At 38.6% G+C, this 19,151-nt stretch overlaps 3 protein-coding genes and 1 long non-coding RNA gene across 4 annotated transcripts; 2 read left to right on the forward strand and 2 right to left on the reverse strand.

Moving 5' to 3' along the window:
- Positions 1 to 4,925: 4,925 nt before the first annotated feature.
- LOC116934550 lies at positions 4,926 to 6,400 on the forward strand. Its single transcript, XR_004400779.2, has 2 exons — positions 4,926 to 5,171; positions 5,342 to 6,400. It is a non-coding gene; the product is annotated as an uncharacterized LOC116934550 (long non-coding RNA).
- Positions 6,401 to 9,232: 2,832 nt separating this feature from the next.
- Positions 9,233 to 10,878, reverse strand: LOC123477084. The gene is made up of 3 exons (XM_045180410.1): positions 10,193 to 10,878; positions 9,721 to 10,125; positions 9,233 to 9,651 (listed from the first exon to the last, which is right to left on the reverse strand). Exons 1-3 carry the CDS (start codon positions 10,470 to 10,472, stop codon positions 9,302 to 9,304), a joined length of 1,035 nt encoding a protein of 344 aa, XP_045036345.1. The 5' UTR covers positions 10,473 to 10,878; the 3' UTR covers positions 9,233 to 9,301.
- Positions 10,879 to 11,174: 296 nt separating this feature from the next.
- LOC116932761 lies at positions 11,175 to 13,152 on the forward strand (the record flags this gene model as incomplete). The annotated part of the gene is made up of 8 exons (XM_032940589.2): positions 11,175 to 11,247; positions 11,347 to 11,407; positions 11,471 to 11,588; positions 11,649 to 11,813; positions 11,877 to 12,001; positions 12,072 to 12,662; positions 12,726 to 12,875; positions 12,934 to 13,152. Coding segments are annotated over 8 exons (1,446 nt in total), but the record flags the coding sequence as incomplete, so codon positions are not given.
- LOC116932760 (dystroglycan) lies at positions 13,149 to 18,213 on the reverse strand. The gene is made up of 6 exons (XM_032940587.2): positions 17,641 to 18,213; positions 16,988 to 17,290; positions 16,384 to 16,689; positions 16,005 to 16,313; positions 15,354 to 15,557; positions 13,149 to 15,290 (listed from the first exon to the last, which is right to left on the reverse strand). The coding sequence occupies exons 2-6, from the start codon at positions 17,216 to 17,218 to the stop codon at positions 13,509 to 13,511; spliced, it is 2,832 nt and encodes a 943-aa protein (XP_032796478.2). The 5' UTR covers positions 17,219 to 17,290; positions 17,641 to 18,213; the 3' UTR covers positions 13,149 to 13,508.
- Between the last annotated feature and the right edge of the window lie 938 nt (positions 18,214 to 19,151).

Here is a 19,151-nt window from a genome sequence, read left to right on the forward strand (position 1 = left end):
TGATAATAAAACTTATATATTTTTAACATACTACTTTTTTCTTTTTAACAACTCAATTGACATATTGCTGTCAAACTAGCACACTTTTCATTTCAAAAATTTGATTTCCTTTTGTTTTAACTTTATTCATGTGTTGATGTAACTATAAAAAGTGTTAAAGTTTTTGGGGGTATTTTTAAACGAGGCTATAATTGCGAGAGCCAGATGGTGTCGTCGTAACCAGAGTAATAGAATACTGGTATAGCCACGGCCATGTTAACTCCCTCTCTCGGATTTTTCCCCAAAAGTTGTTGCCGATTTCGCGTATCGATTGTGAGAAAATGAGGCAAGATATCGATTTAAGTGTCCCATAACCGTAACGCCACCTATGAATTGAGTTTTAAGGGTTGTTAAGAAATCTCTTCATGCTCTTACTTTTTTCACACTAATTAATTAAGCCACTTTTTGTTTACTTTCTGAAGTACAGACAAAAAAGAAAAAAGAAAACGTAAACATCACAAGTTCACAACACACGCGGGCGCTGTTATAGGACAGAAAGACTAGGCCAAAGGCAAGGAGGGCCGCCAAAGCGTGGCACACCAGACATACTGGTAAAGAATTACCAGAAACGAAGAACTATTCTATTACAGAGTAATAGAAACGGGTAGCCACGCTTATGGCGGGCCCTCCCATTGCCTTTGGCCTGAAAGTCTTCCGCCCATAACGAAAGCGCCACAGGGATGGCGACAGTAGAACCCAAGACAGTAGAACCCCGAAAACAGTAGAACCCAAGACAATAGAACCCCACTTTTAAAAATATTAAAAAAATTGTTGGAAACCGACAGTAGAACTCCATGTACAATAGAACCCAAAGACATTAGAACCCAACTTTTAAAAATATAAAAAATTTTTTAGATAAATCCGACAGTAGAACTCCATGTACGATAGAACTCCAAAGAAATTAGAACCCCGCAAAACAAAAAAATTAAAAAGGTATGGTGACAGTAGAACTCCAAGACAGTAGAACTCCAAAAACAGTAGAACTCCAAAGACATTAGAACCCCACTTTAAAAAATATATTTAAAAATTGTTGATAAGTCCGACAGTAGAACCCAGTACAATAGAACCCAAAGACATTAGAACCCCACAAAAAAATTAAAAATAACAAATAGCATGAGACAATAGAACTCTTCTGTCCGACAATAGCACTCCAATGCTCGACAACAGAACTCCAACGATTTTTATAAAATATCAAATGCCCGACAGTAGAACTCCAACATCCGACAGTAGAACCCCGACACCCGACAGTAGAACCCCAACACCTGACAGTAAAACTCCACTGAATATTTAAATAATTATTACGGCCGACAGAAAACTCCAAGACTTTATTTTTCATTTCAATAAAAGTCATAAAAGTAGGGCTCGGCCCCGATCACATTCTAATCGGGTACACCGCTAACGTTTACCGTTAAAAATTAATCGGGGAAGTTTGACGGGTGAACTAATTAGGAAAGTAAACCGCTTCGCCATTTTTCGGGTAGGTCGGTGCGGTTTAGCGTGTCATAGGTATCCCTCCCCCTAAAAAACGTATATTTTAAGAATTTATTGCGGAAAAACTATAAGAAAAAAGTTTATAAATTTTGCAGAAATGGATAGCTCTTGGTAAGGGCTATCAATTTCTGTAAAATAATTAAATATTTTCATAAACAAAAAAAATTGGACAAGAAGTTTTTTGTAGTTTTTGTGCTCTAGATATATACTAGATCCATTAGACTAACTTAAGCAACAATATTAATTATTTTAAACTTTCTTGTGTATGAATATTTTTTCGTTATTGTTCGTTTATTGTTTTTAATTTATTAATTTATGCTGTTACACTATTTATATCTTTATTAAATCGCTTTTCTATATATAAAAAAGGAATGAATTAAACATCGGTATAGAGCAAGTGATTGACGCGTACCCCCTCCCTATTTGTGAATGCACTCTTGCGGATTTCGCCATGTTTGTTACGAGTCCGTTTTTCCTCTGAGGAATCCTTATGGGGAAAAAAGGGGATTGCAAAAAAAAATTTGTGAAACCTTCCCAATTTACCAAAGGATACTAGCAATAATTTTGTGTTCGTAAATGAACTAGCTACATTTTAATATTAAATTAAGGGTATTTAATTCTAGAAAACAGCAAAATTTTAATGTTTAACGGTATTGTTTACAATTTTCATTGTCTTAGGCCCTGGGTATGATGACACCCTTTTACAACGCAGCTCATTTTTCCTTACACATAATGTAAACAATACCGTTAAACATTAAAATTTTGCTGTTTTCTAGAATTAAATACCATTAATTTAATATTAAAATGTAGCTAGTTCATTTACCTTTAACACAAAATTATTGCTAGTATCCTTTGGTAAATTGGGAAGGTTTCACAAATTTTTTTTTTGCGATCCCCTTTTTCCCTATAAGGATTCCTCAGAGAAAAACGGACTCGTAACAAACATGGCGAAATCCGCAAGAGTGCGTTCACAAATAGGGAGGGGGTACGCGTCAATCACTTGCTCTATATTTCCATCAGAATTATTGTGAATGATGGGCAACTGGGTTGGTGCGGGCAGGAGAAAAACGGTTTCAACACCCGATTTGGGGAAAATCGGGAAAACTATAAGTCAAAAAGTTTTAACAATTATAGGAATGGGTATATCTTGATACGATCTATCCATTTCTGTAAAAATATTGCTAAAAAAATCCTTTTTGGAGAAGTAAACTGCTTCGCCATTTTTCAGGTAGGTTGGTGCAGTTTAGCGGGTCTAAGTTAACCCTCATCTCCCAGTAATACGTGAAATTAAAAAAAAATTTTGTGGGGAAACTATAAGACCAAAACTAATAAATTTTATAGAAATGGATAGTTCTTGATAAGGGCTGTCTATTTCTCTATAATTTATTTTAAAAAAATTCATACACTAAAAAGTTTCAAAAATAATGAAAATTGTTACTTCAGTCTATAGGATCGAGTATATCTCTAGAGCGCAAAAACTGCAAAATACTTCAAGTCCAAATTTTGTTTTGTTTATGAAAATTATGTTAATTATTTTACAGAAGTAAATAGCCCTTACCAAGAGCTATCCATTTCTGCAAAATTTATTAATTTTTGTCTTATATTTTTTCCGCAATAAATTATTGAAATACTACGTATTTTTAGGGGGGGGGTACCTTTGACCCGCTAAACCGCACCGACCTACCCGAAAAATGGTGAAGCGGTTTTCTTTCCTAATTAGTACACCCTAAGCAATATTTTAGCAAAATTGGATAGACCTTATCAAGATTTATCCATTTCTATAATTATTAAAACTTTTGGACATCTAGTTTTCCCGATTCTTCCATATTTGGGTTTTGGAACCTTTTTTCTCAGACCCGCACCAACCCAATGGCCCGTGGGTGACAATTCACAATAGTTGTAATGAAAACACACTAATATCCAATTTATTCCTGAGCAATAAAATTTAAAATTATATAATAAAGGTATAAATAGTTTATTAACAAAATAGTAAGTTAGAAACAAAATAATAAATAAATAAACCTGAAAAACAAACAAATAAAGGCTGCAGCCCGACTACTCCACACACGCCACAGGCCACACACCACAAGCAGAAGGGGTGGAAGGGGCTATAGAGTGAGGAAAAGGAGAAAGCCAATCAGAGGGCCGGAATAATCCCTCTGGGATGTAGCAGTGACGGTTTCGACCCTTCGAGACCGTCTCGCGGAGACCAAGTTGGGCTAAGACGGTGCAATCGGTGCAGCACCGATTCTAACAACGAAAAAAAAATCCCCGCGCCAAACTTCCCCGATTAATTTTAAACGGTAAACGTTAGCGGTGTACCCGATTAGAATGTGATCGGGGCCGAGCCCTACTTTTATGACTTTTATTGAAATGAAAAATAAAGTCTTGGAGTTCTACTGTAAGCCGTAATAATTATTTAAATATTCAGTGGAGTTTTACTGTCGGGTGTGGGGGTTCTACTGTCGGGTGTCGAGGTTCTACTGGCGGATGTTGGAGTTCTACTGTCGGGCATTTGATATTTTATAAAAATCGTTGGAGTTCTGTTGTCGGGCATTGGAGTGCTATTGTCGGACAGAAGAGTTCTATTGTCTCATGCTATTTGTTATTTTTAATTTTTTTTTGGGGTTCTAATGTCTTTGGAGTTCTATAGAGCAGTAAAACATCCTACGTTGCACGTTCTCTACAAATGCGAAAATCTCATTTGTGTCCAAGTTGGTCTGCTGCGGCTGCAGCGTTTTATGGAGAAATCAACTTCTTCATGTTAAAAAATAAGTTTTCATAAATATAATTAAGATTTTCCCCCTTTTCTTCCTAGCAGAGGGTACCCTATTCATTTTTTCATTTCCCAATTTTTTTTCTAGTCCTAGTTCTATCTGGTTTATTTTTATTTAGCTATTGTTTGTGAATGGTTTGTTGTTCATCCCCTTGTAGCAGACGAATTTCTGGCAGCAAACGAAATTCTTCGGCTAAAAGAGACGAGTAACTTACAAACAAAAATAAAATAAAAATAAAGTAGATAGAACTGGAGCTAGAAAAAAATATTGGGAAATGAAAAGATGAATAGGGTACCCACTGCTAGGAAGAAAAGGGGGAAATCTAAATTATAGTTATGAAAACTTAATTTTTAACGCGAAGAAGATGGTTTCTCCATAAGACGCTGCAGCCGCAGCAGACCAACTTGGACACAAATGAGATTTTCGCATTTGTGGAAAATGCGCAACGCAGGATGTTTTACTGCTCTATTGTACATGGAGTTCTACTGTCGGACTTATCAACAATTTTTAAATATATTTTTTAAAAGTAGGGTTCTAATGTCTTTGGATTTCTATTGTACATGGAGTTCTACTGTCGGATTTACCAACAATTTTTAAAAATATTTTTATAAGTGGGGTTCTAATGTCTTGGAGTTCTACTGTTTTTGGAGTTCTACCATGGTCTAAGATTTGGGAGGTCCCCGAACTGTCGTCTGCTAGGCCTGTTTTTGGCTGTTCGTCTGCTATTTCTGCGGACAAATTTTGGGGCACTCGCTAGGGGCGCTGACTGTCCGGATCAGTCATAACATTTCCCTCCAAAACGTTGTTAACAACGAGAAAAGTAGTTGCTTGTCACAGTCTTCTTCTGGACTAAGCCACTCAAAGGTAACAATTCTTATTTATGTTACGTTATCATGTAATGTTTTCATGTTAGTGGCTTTTAGGTGTGATCATGGTGTGATAGTTAATTGTTAAAAGTTTGTTTTATTGTTGCATAGGACTCCCACTTTGCTCTCATGTGTGTGGAATGTCATTCATATTTCTCCTTTTTTTAGGTTACAGAAGATGCCTAATCGTTGTTTTGTGCCTAATTGCAACTCGGGATTCCCTGGGTCCACTACGACTGAAAAGGTGGCATTTTTTTCATCTCCAAGGGATTCTAGCCTGCTTCAACGTTGGAAGCTGCGAGGGAAAAAAATGTAGACAAAAAAGAAGATTGCGACCTTCTCTATGTCTTATGACAACATATTTTTGTTGTTGTTTGTGAAACAAAAGGTATTTTCCATTTCTGGCTAAAGGCTATGTTTATAGATGGCAGACACCTAGAAGCTATTACCTTTTTGAAGACTTTTTAAGTCAGTAGACACAGCCCGGAGATTTTAACTTTCTCCAACACTTTCTCCAAGACACCGCTGTCGGCGGAGAATGTTTACTCTACGTGTTGTAGAATACAGCAAATATTACCATTCATGCCTCAAGTCAACACCACGAAAGAAGCCATTCAATTAATAAATTGATTCTTTGGATGATGCTTCAAAAGTGATGAATGGGGCCTGGGTGTAATTGTAAACGTTTCAGTCCTTTTATTAATCAGTGGAACACGTTCCGTAGATGATTTCTTTTCTCTGGGGCAATAAGATATAATCTGTTTAACTTTTCCCTTCTATGCGAACGAAAGAAAAAGAGAAATGTTTCAGCAAGACGTGAATGTTCCACGCTGCATTACAGAGATACAGTTACGAACATCTGGTCATCTTTGACGATTTATGAGTCGTTTCATCCTGTTATTACCTTGACCAATGGAACTTTGAATTATTGCACCCCGCGCTTCGCTTCGCAGATGTAAGACCCACAATCTTGGGGTTTAAGTTGGCGAATAGTGAGGTTCGCCGAGTGTGAAGCAACTGACGCAATACAACGAGCATCCTTCAAAGTTTAGATAAAATAGTTGTAAGTTAATCTAAAACAATTGGAAAATCTCATACTTCATACCATGTAAAAAAGGGAAAAACATTCGCCACCCCTAACCTTAAGCTGCGCAAACTGTCTAAAATGGTAAATTAATTTGTATTAATGTATATTAATGTTTGAAATACAAAGAGGAATTGATTCAAGTTTCTTTTTTTGTTTTGTAATTTTTAATCATCAATAAAACAGCGTAGAAAAACTCAAAAGCGACTATTTTTCCCATTGTTCACAACGTTTTGGAGGGAAATGTTATGACTGATCCGGACAGTCAGCGCCCCTAGCGAGTGCCCCAAAATTTGTCCGCGAAAATAGCAGACGAAACAGCTAGCAGACGACAGTTCGGGGACCTCCCAAATCTTAGACCATGGTTCTACTGTCTTGGAGTTCTACTGTCAGTAATCAACACAGTCTTCACCAGTGAACTGATACTGATCCGATTCCGTGTCGTTAAAAAACGGATTTTTTGAGGGCCGTAGAACGGATTGGTTTCCGTTCTCTAACGCTAGAGTCGCATGAAGGCAATAACGTTATGCCTACCCTCTAGCGCCTCTAGCTGATTCATAATCGGATTCGTTTCAGTTAACCGATTTTTGACAAAGCAGCGCGTTGTTCAAATCAGTGAGCGGACCCGTTTCCGTTCACAGATCCGTTTCAGTTTATTATCAACTTGTTTTTATAATAAGAAGCCGAAACCTTTCCATTATTTGAACGGATTCGTTTCCGTTTCCATAGCACGTTTTTAGTAAACAAACTGTTTGCTTATTAGAATAACGTACGTGCTTAATGTAGTGCAATATTTTGTTTTCAATAATGCCTATGTCAGAACAATTAAGGGTAAATTTTGTTATTTCCGTTAGATAATTAAGAAAATTTAAACCTTTTCCCTTCTTGGTTCTTTTAGAAAATGGTTGCTGAAGGGAAAATCAAAAAAAAGACCCAGGGCAGAATCATGGACTGCAGGAAAGAGATGGGATAGATTAAAAACTGTAAAACAAAAATTAGAAACCCTTCATGGAAAAATGAGGTGCAATATGCTCTGTTTGTGGTGTATCCAAATCCCCGAGGAGATCCTTCCCATTATCTGTTCAAGGAAGGGAAGATATTGAAAAGCTAGTTTTCAACATTGCAGTCCTATTATACGGATTAATATATTAAGTCTGTAATTTTATGTGGAAGTTAAACCCTGATGTATGTGTAATTGTATGTGTGTCATTCGGTGGTCGGCGGCTTGGTGGTTGGAATCATTATGAGCGTTAATAAGTGAAGAAGTGCTTCCGTCCTTCACATTCGGTGACTGTCAGATTCAAATAAACAAGTGACAAGAATTAGTTCAAATTACTTTTTTAAATTATACGTTTAAACGAAAGCAACATTCTATAGTGCACGATCGAGGAGTTAAGTAGGCTAGAGCCTAGAAGTGTTGCTGTGCATCACTCTAACCGTAACATTGACCTTCTACATATACATTACATCCTAATTAAAAATTTAAGAAAAACCAGCAATGTAGGATTACAATACAATGAGCAATCCTTACGGAATGAAAATCTCGATTATTAGAGTAATCGATATTTGTAATTGGAATTCGAATATTAAGGCAGGAGTTAATGCGTTTGAATGCAATCGAAAAAAAAACGCTAAATAATTCCCGCCATCGTGCTCGACGGCGATTGGTTGATTAATTTTTACATATTCGGGAAACAAAACCTTATTTCTAACATTTCCGTGGGCATCAGCGTAATCTTTGTGATCTGAGAATCACGAAAATGGTATACTATTTAATTGATTTTATCAAAGATAAGTAATCGAACAGTTAGCTTAAAGTTTGGGTGTGTAAGCTCAGCCCCCCTCCTCTTTAAGTCTGAAAATGGAATAATAATAATCTGAAAAAGAATAAAGCGGTAGGCTGCATAGCATTAGGCCTGTGCGCGTGAAAAAGCGTTCGCGTGAAAAAGCGTTCGCGTGAACCTCAATCATACGGGCATAGACAGAAAAGTGATTGTTTTTCAATTCATATTCGGATTCAGCGTACAAAGTTGAATACAGACTATAAATTTTAATATTATCGAAGGTAGTTTGTATAGTATAATATGCGTTTGCGTGATAAAGTGTTTGGCGTGAATTACACGTACATGCCTTTATAACGGATTGTTTTTTAATTCAGATATAAATTCAGCGTAAAAAGTTAAATAAATGCTATTAATTTTAATGTTATCGAAGGTAATTTGCATTGAGTAATATGCGCCAGCGTGAAAAAGCGTTCGGCGTGAATTACACGGATATAGATAGAAAAGTGATTGTTTTTGAAATCATATTTGAATTCAGCGTAAAAAGTTGAATAAATGCTATTAATTTTATTGTTATCGAAGGTAGTTAGCATTGAGTAATATGCGCCAGCGTGAAAAAGCGTTCGGGCGTGAATTACACGGATATAGATAGAAAAGTGATTGTTTTTGAATTCATTTTTGAATTCAGCGTAAAAAGTTGAATATTCAGCATTAATTTCATTGTTTTTGGTGTTAGCGGGGGGAGTTATTCGTTTTTGGACAAAATTTTTCATAGAAACCAAACGACCCAATTCTCTTTCCTTATCTAGGCGACTTTTTTCGAGATTTTTTTCGTCACAAACGGCAAACTCCCGCCAAATTTATGAAACCATTAGATGTACTCAATTTTTTACACTGAATCCGAATCTGAATTCAGAAACAATAAATTTTCAACGCATGCACGTGTAATTTTCACCGATCCATTTTTCAACCCTATAGGCTTATCTCGCTATGCTTGCTTCCGTAAGAAATAATGGAACTAATGATCCTTATTCAATTTTTCACGAGGAAACCAAAAATGAAGTAAAAAACAATCGTCGTCAACAGCGATAGCCGTGAATTTTATCTCGGTTTAACAAGTTTCGTTAAGTCGCATAGATAGACGGAATTGGATTTAATTGAATTCCATGTTAATTAAAGAAAAGATACATTTTGCTGGTTACCGGACAAAAGTTTATTAATGATATAGTCCCACATCACAAACACATGAAAACGTCTACAGAGTCAATACAGTGATGGGGTCAGGTTCAGAGACATCACGATCAGAATCTGAGTCGGAGTCTTGGTGAGAGTCACTGTTGAAGTCTTGATGAGATTCACTGTCGGAGTCTTGATCACAATCACGGTCTGAGTCACGGTCAGTATCACAATCGGAGTTACAGTTGAAGCTCCCGTGAATGTATATCTTGAAGAGTGAAGGCTCCGTTCCAAAGAGCCAGTTTTAGTTTTAAAAATTTGATTACCTAGAAGTGTGACAACTATCATGAATTTACTCTTCAATGGTTCAATTGTCAACGAGTTTATGCTTAGACAAGATTGGCATTGCAGAGGAACGAAGCACGGAACTGCAACCTCTGAAAATAATAACATTTGTAAGCATCAATCAAAATATATTAACAAGATATGCAAAATAATTTATATACCTTTTGTAACTATCTCAGCTAAAGTTGAATCCCAAAACTCGTTAGGCTTTAGTTTAATCACTTTGGAATCTTGAAACAATAATTGTCTTCTGTGGAACACATTCCATGAATGGAATTGGAAGTCGCAGTCTTGACAATATGTCTTGACACAACAGAGACAGCGAGTGTAACAAGCTGCAAGGGACTTTTTACAAATCCAGCACAGTGATGGAATAGTTGCGTAGCTTGCAATAAGGCCATTGACAACTTCATCCCAGTGCACATCCCAATCAACAGCAATTTGGCCCATACGTCTCTCATGTTTCTTCACTTCTTCTCCTAGAGGTACACTCCCGTCAGCATCAATATTGAAGTCACTTTGAATTTGATTCAGATATTGTTCTAGCTGACTCGGAATAGGTGAATCTGTAAGTAATCAAGGAAATATTTAGATGTTTATACAAGACAGGAATACTATCGGACTTGAAATTACCTAAGTTGTTGGCTGCTTCAATATCTTCTCTATCAATTGTCAGGGAATTTTCGTTTTCAGTGGAACAGTCTTTAGAGGTTCTTTTCATTCTTTTTCTTTTGGCTGATTCATTTCTGTTGAGATCTGGGGGAATTGATGAACTAAGTTGTCGTTTAACTTTGGGAAAACTTTTTCTTTCCTTTTGGTTTTTTCTTATTTCCCTCTTGAAATCTCTTTGCTTTTGAATATATAATTCTTTTTTTAAATCCTTCAATAGATCACTTTTCTTGTTCGACGACATTTTGTTGTTTTGTTTTTCAATAACACAATTAAAATCGGTTAATATTCTAATAAGCAAACAGTTTGTTTACTAAAAACGTGCTATGGAAACGGAAACGAATCCGTTCAAATAATGGAAAGGTTTCGGCTTCTTATTATAAAAACAAGTTGATAATAAACTGAAACGGATCTGTGAACGGAAACGGGTCCGCTCACTGATTTGAACAACGCGCTGCTTTGTCAAAAATCGGTTAACTGAAACGAATCCGATTATGAATCAGCTAGAGGCGCTAGAGGGTAGGCATAACGTTATTGCCTTCATGCGACTCTAGCGTTAGAGAACGGAAACCAATCCGTTCTACGGCCCTCAAAAAATCCGTTTTTTAACGACACGGAATCGGATCAGTATCAGTTCACTGGTGAAGACTGTGTTGCAGTAATCCCGCCACAGCGGCTGTGTTGTGAACTTGTGATGTATTACGTTTTCGCTATGTTTTCGCTCATTTTCGTCGTCTGTACTTCAGAAAGTAAACAAAAAGTGGCTTAATTAATTAGTGTGAACAAAGTAAGAGCACGAAGAGATTTCTTAACAACCCTTAAAACTCAATTCATAGGTGGCGTTACGGTTATGGGACACTTAAATCGATATCTTGCCTCATTTTCTCACAATCGATACGCGAAATTGGCAACAACTTTTGGGAAAAAATCCGAGAGAGGGAGTTAACATGGCCGTGGCTACACCAGTATTCTATTACTCTGCCCTTGTTTTGCTAGGGAACGCCTACCCGCCATAGGAGGTATTTGAGTTTACAGGCCTTAAGCATTAAGTAGGCCTTGGTAAAATAGACTTTATCCCCTACTTCCTTTATGGTCCTTCCATTAACGTCTTCTGCTAGATTCCGCGGCCCTTGCGAAAATGAACCAAAACCAAAATTCTAAGGAAGCTTTACAAGAAAAGTAACTGAAATCGGATATAAAACTAATTAGTTGAGTTCTTAAATGTTATTCTTCGAAACGCAGACGAGCCGCAGTGGAAGCTGCCTTTCGGAAAAAAAAGCTATCCGAGCAAAGAGCTCTTGGCACCGTTGAATACATGGTGGAAAATTCAGCGGTTGACCCTCATTGGCTTACTAGTAACGTAAGCAGCTTGTTTACTTCATAATCTGTTATAGATCACATCAAGTTTTCATGTTGGCAGGGAAAGTTTCTCAATCCATCTTATTATCAAGATGCAGTAGAAGAAAGAGCCATAATCAAGCAATGTGGATTCCCAATATGTCCAAATGTTATTGAAAAAGTATGGAAACAACAATATTGCATTGATCTAAAATCAAAAAAAGTCTATGATGTTACTCAACGAAAGGTACTTCATTCTTTTAATCTAGCATCTTTTTTTGTTGTTATATTGTGGACTGTGGTGTATTAGAACTTTTGCAGTGACATTTGCTTTTCAGCCTCAAACCATTTTAAGAATCAATTACTAACTAGCCCTCTTTGGATGAGAAACAAAGAAAAAATGCCAACATTCGAAGTCAATTTGGCACTAACAAAGTAACATTATGAATATATTATATAATTCTAGGAGTATGTGTCTTATACATATATATATATTTATATGTAGGGGGCTTCGCGGAGATGATATTTCCTTAATTGCTGCTGCTGTTACTGATGAAGATGACATCTCAGAAGATATTGCTGAAGGTGTTGTAGAAAAAACAGTAGCCAAACCGAAAATAGTGCTGAAAACGGAGTTGACGCCAATGGTTAATCCATACGAATTTGTTTTGAAAATTGTTCAGCAATGGTTGACAGTAAAATCGTTCATGTGGCTTCAAAGAATTGATGGAGCGTCACTAGGCGAAGATGTGGAGTGCATCCAAAATCAATTACATCAAATGGAAATAAATAAACATTATGCTAATATAAAGATAATTAATCAGCCCAACCTGCTTCTGCAGGTTGGGCTCTCTGCTAAGTATAGTGATACAAAATGCGAAGCCCAGCCATCACTGAGCCAAGTTCGTGCATTCTTTGCGGGACATTTGGAATACGCGGTGGAGAATGCTAATGTGGATGGCAAAGCGATTAGAGATCACACAACTCGTGTTATCGAGAAAACAGAAAAAGAAGTTCCTATTGTTATCCCGTTGGCAAATGTCTCGTCCCAAAAAGTCCTCCGTAGAAAAATTGTCATGGATTATCTAGAGAAATGGTGATCGTATATATTTTTCCGTTGGTAATTAGTTGCTGACGATGTCTTTTTTTCTCTATTTAGGTTCCCGCAGTTGGCTACCCTAACGGGTCTCGAGTTTCGTCGATACCAGCGGGATCTAACTGAGCTTGTATCGACTTTCAATCTGACAGCCGACACGATTACATTTCGGCCCCATGAAGTACCTCTCATATGCTTCGTCTTATTGTTCCTGTACGCCCATTACTTATCTATCTTTAACTGTAACAGATAATATATCATCTCTTTCTAGATTATCCGTCAGAGATCCTGCAATTAAAGAAAGGTTAATCACAGAACCTATCAAAGCTAACGTGGCGAAATTTCTGGCTGTTTATGAAAGAACGATGGAAGAATTCGAAAAAGATGTTGATGTTCTTCGTAAAGCCTTCGAGTCTAGGATGGATTCTAACTAAATTTCACTTACTCCGAAACTTGATAAATTCATCAATACATAACCACTTTGACTGAATTTAGTTTTTTTTTTCTTTTTTTCTTTTTTTATTTACTTTTGACTTTGTGGTGGAACTACAAAGACTTGCTGATGTAATGGCAAAATAGTGTCTACAAGAATTTCTTTGTTTTCAGATAAGGAAAAAAGCTTGCACTGATTTTAAATGGAAACAAAATTGTGGGACTGAAATTAGCTGCGCAACAAGAAATTGAGTAAAGAGACAATAGGGCTTTAACACATTTTTTCGTTAGAGTAACACATACGTTCAGTTTCAGGAGCAAAAAAATCTAGTTTAAATTTTAAGAGTCTATCTAGATTGTTAGAAGAATCGAAAGAGAAGCAATAATAGAATTCTGGCAGTTGATTAGGAAACCTTAGGGTGGAACATAGGGAGGTGGTTTTCGATAAGCTGGAGTAGCTTTGGGTCGTGAGTAGCGTGACGACGAATCGCGACCGGCGGATAAGGGAGGCGGTGGCTGATAAAGACTGTTTGGCTCCTCTTCGGCCTCGTCTGACGGCGTACGAAGCAAATCGTGCTGCTCTGCTGCTTTGTGAGAGGCATACGGGCTAGCAGAGGAACGCACCTTATGGTAATCAGGTGGTTGAGAAGGTTTCTCTTCTTTAAGGATCACAGGTGCCTTGGCCGGGTGACGACCACTTGGCCGCTCTTCAAGTTCTTCAGCAAAGATTATTGGGATGCCTTTGGAGACAAAGCTTCGCCGCTCTTCTAGACCCAATTTACCCGTTCGCCTGCGGCGGTACAAAATGCATGCAATAACGGCAGCAAGTAGTAACATCACTGTAATAATGATGCCAGGCACGATGAATGTTAAAAGGTAATCATCGGACCAAACATCGTCAGTAGACGGTCCATCGACACCTTCTGTTTTACCATCATCGACACCGGGTGCGAACGTCGGGGTAAGCTCTCCGACGCAGTTGCCCAGTGGCGACACATGTGCAGAAAGAGGTTGGAAATCGGCGGCTACGAGAATGTCTGTGCATCTTTGAGTAAGTTTACCCTCGTTGTCAATTAACATTCGGCGAAGGTTTACTATCACCGTACTAGGCGGACATTCATTGCCAACTAAAGTCGCGTTGGTCCATGTTACCATGGTGGAGCCAGAAGTAAAGGATTGGACGATTATGTTGCTGGTCAGCGGATCATCGAATATCTGGGCCAAAGCCTCAATTAATCGGACTTTGCGACTGGCCTTGCCCATTAATGTGTCGAAATTGTCGTCAATCGTAAGAGAGAATTCAACCAATGGTTGATCTTCCGGCAGTTTCGATCTTTCCTTAACCGCCACAACTAATCCGTCAGATTCAACAGCTCCTGACGAATCTGTGCACAAAAGTTGATACTCTTCGGTGCCAACATCGCCATCCAGTGGCAAGCCGTAAAATTCTTGATTAGGAGAATCAAACTGGAGCCAGGAACGTGCATCCAATGCTTTGTGGTTCATATTTTGTAAAGACAATTTCAGCATACGAGTATCGCCATCCTCTTCATCGTGAAACGTATCAGCTGGTACTTGGTAACGAAAAAGCACACCTACTTCAGCACTCAAGTGGTCCACTTGGTTGCGTGTTGAAGGTGGGCGATTCATTTCTTTCGGTGCTTTGGTCTCTTTTTGTGGAATGCTAGGAGGGTTGGTCGGTAAAGGCTGACAAATGCCATCAAGCTCAACGCTACCAAACGTAACACTTAGCTGAGGAGCTAATTCAACATCCAACTGGTCCGTCACGGAATCAGATTCACGATTATAGATCAGGTCAAACGATTCTTGAATTTCGTCTTCAGGGCAGTGCGAGCGAGGCAGAGACTCGTTGGACCATGTGAATGTAAAAGCATTTCCATTCTTGACCGTGCCATTTATCCGCCGCACAACTATGGATTCTTCTTTATCACCTAATGTTTTGGCTAATCCACTCACTGTTTTAAGCATCCAGTAAGCTTGAGGTAACGTCTCTTCATCTACAGAAAACTCGGGTTCTAGCTGTAACGTGAAGTGGTGATGAAACGCTCTTTCTGAAGGATGTTGACGCACTTGGATCTCTACCGTTTCCGTGACCGTCAAGTTGGCCGAATTACGAGCTTGCACCAAAAACGTATATTTTCCAATGTCATCGGCCAAAGGTAACCCGTAGATCTCCTGCAAACAGTGATGTAGTAAATATATAAAATGCAGTTTGCATTGAAAGAATATTAGGATTACTTTTTTGGTTGAGTTGAATCCAATCCAAGTTATTTCTTCAAGTTGTTGTCCATCTTGAGAAAGTAATTCCAAGTGCATATTGGCAGTGTTCCCATCTTCAGCGTCAGAGAATGTCCCGCTTGGAATTGAAAAACGCATCACTTTGCCTGCTGTGGCCGGAATCCTGGGCAAGCGCATGGTCACTTCCGGGGGAATCGGCGCACTCTACAGACAAGAAAACCAGCAAATAAATCCATTACGCAATGGTCAAGCAAGAATAGGAGGAACGTAAAAGATGAGGGGTAAAATAACTCGTATTTAACCCCAAAACAAGCCGGGGATACACTGTACAGATGCCGGCCGATTCACCTCGGCAGAAAGGACTATTACCTCTTTTTCCTTTTTTTTTTTCTTTATTTATTTTTCGTTTTCAAGAACATATGTTGCTTCTTTAAAGAGAGTTCCTCTAGAGCGTAAAAGGCATCCTGCCATAACGAAAAAAGGGGCATTGGACACAAAGTAACAGCTCACACGGAACAGAAACCCTATATCTTTTCAACTTGACGATGATATCTAATCCGACTCTATTGCAACCAATAGAGAAAAAACGGGAAAGAAGAAGGAAAAAGAAGAGGAAGACGAAATAAGGGGGGGGGATTAAATGCGACAAACCTTTCCATGTTCTTCGTCATATTCTGCGATTGAATTTGGCCCCAAAAAGTCTAAGTCATCCGTCAATGGTGGAGTTCCTTCTGCGGACGTTGTAGGTTCAATTGGGTCAAATAATGAACTATTGCTGTAGTCCTGCAGACGAAAGGTGGGTCCTTCCATTCCCTGAACTGGAGTCGGTTCTACCTGTCGATTGGTGGGTTCAATAGCAGTCCCACTGCTAGCTGGATTTGTCAGGTTTTTACTTTTTGTTGGCTGTACTGACATGCTAGGAATTGAATTTATAACGGGAGTCGCTACAACGGAAGCACCCTAAAACAGAAAGGTTTACAGATATTGCACTTTGATGAGATAGATTTTAAAGAAATAACAATGCTACTACATTGAAAAGTGGTGTAGTCGGAGCTATTATGACTCGATTGTCAGGTGATATGGTCTCGTCGTCCCCTTCCGGTTCGAAATCGTCCGTTTCGGAATAATCGTCAATGAGTGCACCTGATCCTTCATTTGTATCATCGTCATCAAGAATCTGTCGACGCACTCTAATGGTAAACACTTCGTTAGAAGTGCCATCGACGCGAACAGCCCATTCACCGGCATCTGAAGAAGCTGGCTGGCCACGAACGGTGTGACTGGTACCGTCGTAGACGATCCAAGGTGGAAGTGGTTTACCATCACGTCCGGTTACCTGTTGAAAAAAGTTTTTAATCCAAAAATTAAAAATAGGGATACATCTCAATGTTTCAATAGAGATGAACTTATATGTTGCAATTATTAGCATATCTCATGTCTTGCAATTATAAATAAATCTTTTGGCTGGGAAAGTTGGCTAGTGTAAGGGGTCATGACATGGGATAGCTAACAAACAGCAACCTGATAACATCCTTCTCTTGAAATGGTGCCAATGCTTTCAATGCAACTCTATACTACCACCATATTTCCTTCAATAGAAAAATTCTCAACAGTTATTTTGATGTTGCAATCACCTCTGCCATGGATGTCTGTGATGGTAGATTTATAACAAAAGGCTTGCCGGCTTCTATGGTGACATCTGGGATATGCTTATGTTCTTGCAACTGTAGATCCTGTTGATGATGGCTTAGTTGTGCTGGAATATCAAGCCTCTGGAGAACTGGGTTTCGCACTGGATCCATATTGAAGCTGCCAAGGACTGGGCAGGAGGCACTCAGAAGTAAGATAATCCAGAAATTGTACATTCTAGTTGATGTATCAGCAAATTGCTGAATGGATAACAATAGACTTCAACACTATTTAAGCAGCTACAACATCTATAAAAACAAAGGAGTATTTTTAAAAATCTATATTCTTCATGGTTTCTCTACTTTATACAGGAAAAGCTTCTCATAAGCCAGCTATTTACCCTCCACTCAACTTTAAAGTGCGAGAATAAGCTGAGAACAAAAAAAAAGTACCCACGAGAGGGGGGGAAGTTGGTGTAATGTAAACGATGACGCGATTAACATAAGAATGCCTTGCGGGTGTGGTGCATTCTGAACATTTTACGTGATCTTTCCACTTAATCAGTAATCACGAGCACAGTCAAGATAGAAACATGGTATGAGAGGGCAATTGTCGCTCTTACGAACAACCAGAAACCTTAATCAGTAGATGAACTTACCCAATTCAAAAATTTGTGCTTCTTTTCAGTTGCCTTCTTTGATCACGACCGATCCATCTCGGATGAGTTACAGACTAAAACTATTTTATGGTAAGGGTTCTGCTGTTCTGCGGCAATCCGACTCCCAGTTGGGATGCGGCAACGGGCCTAAAGTTCAAAGCCTCTTCTAACTTCTGTACAAAATAACGCCCAGAGCGGCCCAGAGCCCAGAGTCGAGCCAGCAAATCAGCAATTGCTGAGCAGAGCAACGCACCGAACAACGCTTAAAAGTCTCAACTCTCAAGTGTCTCGACGACACACACACACACACACACATACACAACCAAACACACAAACAAACAACGTGGTAGAATCAAGTTTCGGTAATAGCTCAAGGCTTGACTGAAAACGGGAAGTTGGAGGACATTACTCATTCACTCACGACCGGACATTGATGTTGAGAAGAGGTTTACAATACGATTTGGAGCAGGATTTCGAGTTCAATAAGATTTCTTCACGAAATTTCACCTTTTTTTCTCTTTTACTTGATTGAAGCGGTATTCGGTATTCAACCGGACGCCCCTTGCTAAATTAGTCTTATGTATATCAGGCTACAGACTACAGACCCCGAAGTGTATGCTTATAGTACCTTAGAAAGTTGGCTGGTATGCGCCAAGCGTAGAGAGGTACGACCGATGCGCCTCGTGTTGGGATTATCTAACTAGGACCAGAGTCCAGAGGAGAGTCATAGATAGGGCTCGGCCCCGCACTAATCGGGGAGTTTTTTAGTCGATTCGGTGCGGTGAATTTTTTTTCGGTGCGGTGATTGCGGTGCTCGGTGCGGTGATTGCGGTGCTCGGTGCAATCCCCGATTTCAAGGAAAGCAATTACAAAATTCAATACATAAGACAACGCTAATAGCCTGTGTAGGATAACTTAGAAAAAAAGTTATTTGAAGAATACATAATTACTACGTAATTAAACATATACTAATTATAATGAATACGCATTAGGTATTTTATTTATCGAAATTTTTAATGTCATATAACGTGTCTTAAAAGCTGTAAATAAGGTTGAATGGGAAAAAAAAAACCTTTCGCCTCCAATCAACCAGGAAAACTAAATTTCATAAGAATTACGGATTTCTGTATCACAGATTTATTTCCTTTATCATGAAACGTATTCATGCAAGAGAATTTGATTCAAACTATAAGTAACAATAAACTAAACAACTTAAACACACCACTCATCATTGACTGACAACAAACACAAATGTCACACTAGTCACGTGGTCCTGATTGACCTATGAGGAGCAATTTTATTATAGATGACCTATCAGGAGACAGCTCCGGTGTTAAGTCAACCATAGGGTCATTTATTGTTTTTCGCACCACCTCAGGCAAATTTCTATTCGGTGCTTTCGGTGCTTACCGGTGCTTGCACCGCACCGCACCGGAAAAAAATCACCGCACCGCACCGTCCCCGAACCTCATTTTTCGGTGAGGGTTTTCGGTGTCCCCGATTAATTTGAA

Source organism: Daphnia magna, linkage group LG10 (genome assembly GCF_020631705.1).
Source record: "Daphnia magna isolate NIES linkage group LG10, ASM2063170v1.1, whole genome shotgun sequence".
NCBI classification, from domain to species: Eukaryota; Metazoa; Arthropoda; class Branchiopoda; order Diplostraca; family Daphniidae; genus Daphnia; species Daphnia magna.

What these genes read in the sequence shown, in the direction of transcription:
- LOC123477084 (XM_045180410.1), bottom strand. Translation starts at nt 10,472, where the DNA reads ATGTCGTCGAACAAGAAAAGTGATCTATTGAAGGATTTAAAAAAAGAA. An exon ending in TGAAGCAGCCAACAACTTAG is followed by an intron (nt 10,126 to 10,192) that starts GTAATTTCAAGT and finishes GATTACTTACAG; the next exon opens with ATTCACCTATTCCGAGTCAG. An exon ending in AGCTGAGATAGTTACAAAAG is followed by an intron (nt 9,652 to 9,720) that starts GTATATAAATTA and finishes TATTATTTTCAG; the next exon opens with AGGTTGCAGTTCCGTGCTTC.
- LOC116932760 (XM_032940587.2), bottom strand. Translation starts at nt 17,218, where the DNA reads ATGTACAATTTCTGGATTATCTTACTTCTGAGTGCCTCCTGCCCAGTC. An exon ending in ATGACGAAGAACATGGAAAG is followed by an intron (nt 15,558 to 16,004) that starts GTTTGTCGCATT and finishes TCTTGTCTGTAG; the next exon opens with AGTGCGCCGATTCCCCCGGA. An exon ending in GATTCAACTCAACCAAAAAA is followed by an intron (nt 15,291 to 15,353) that starts GTAATCCTAATA and finishes CACTGTTTGCAG; the next exon opens with GAGATCTACGGGTTACCTTT.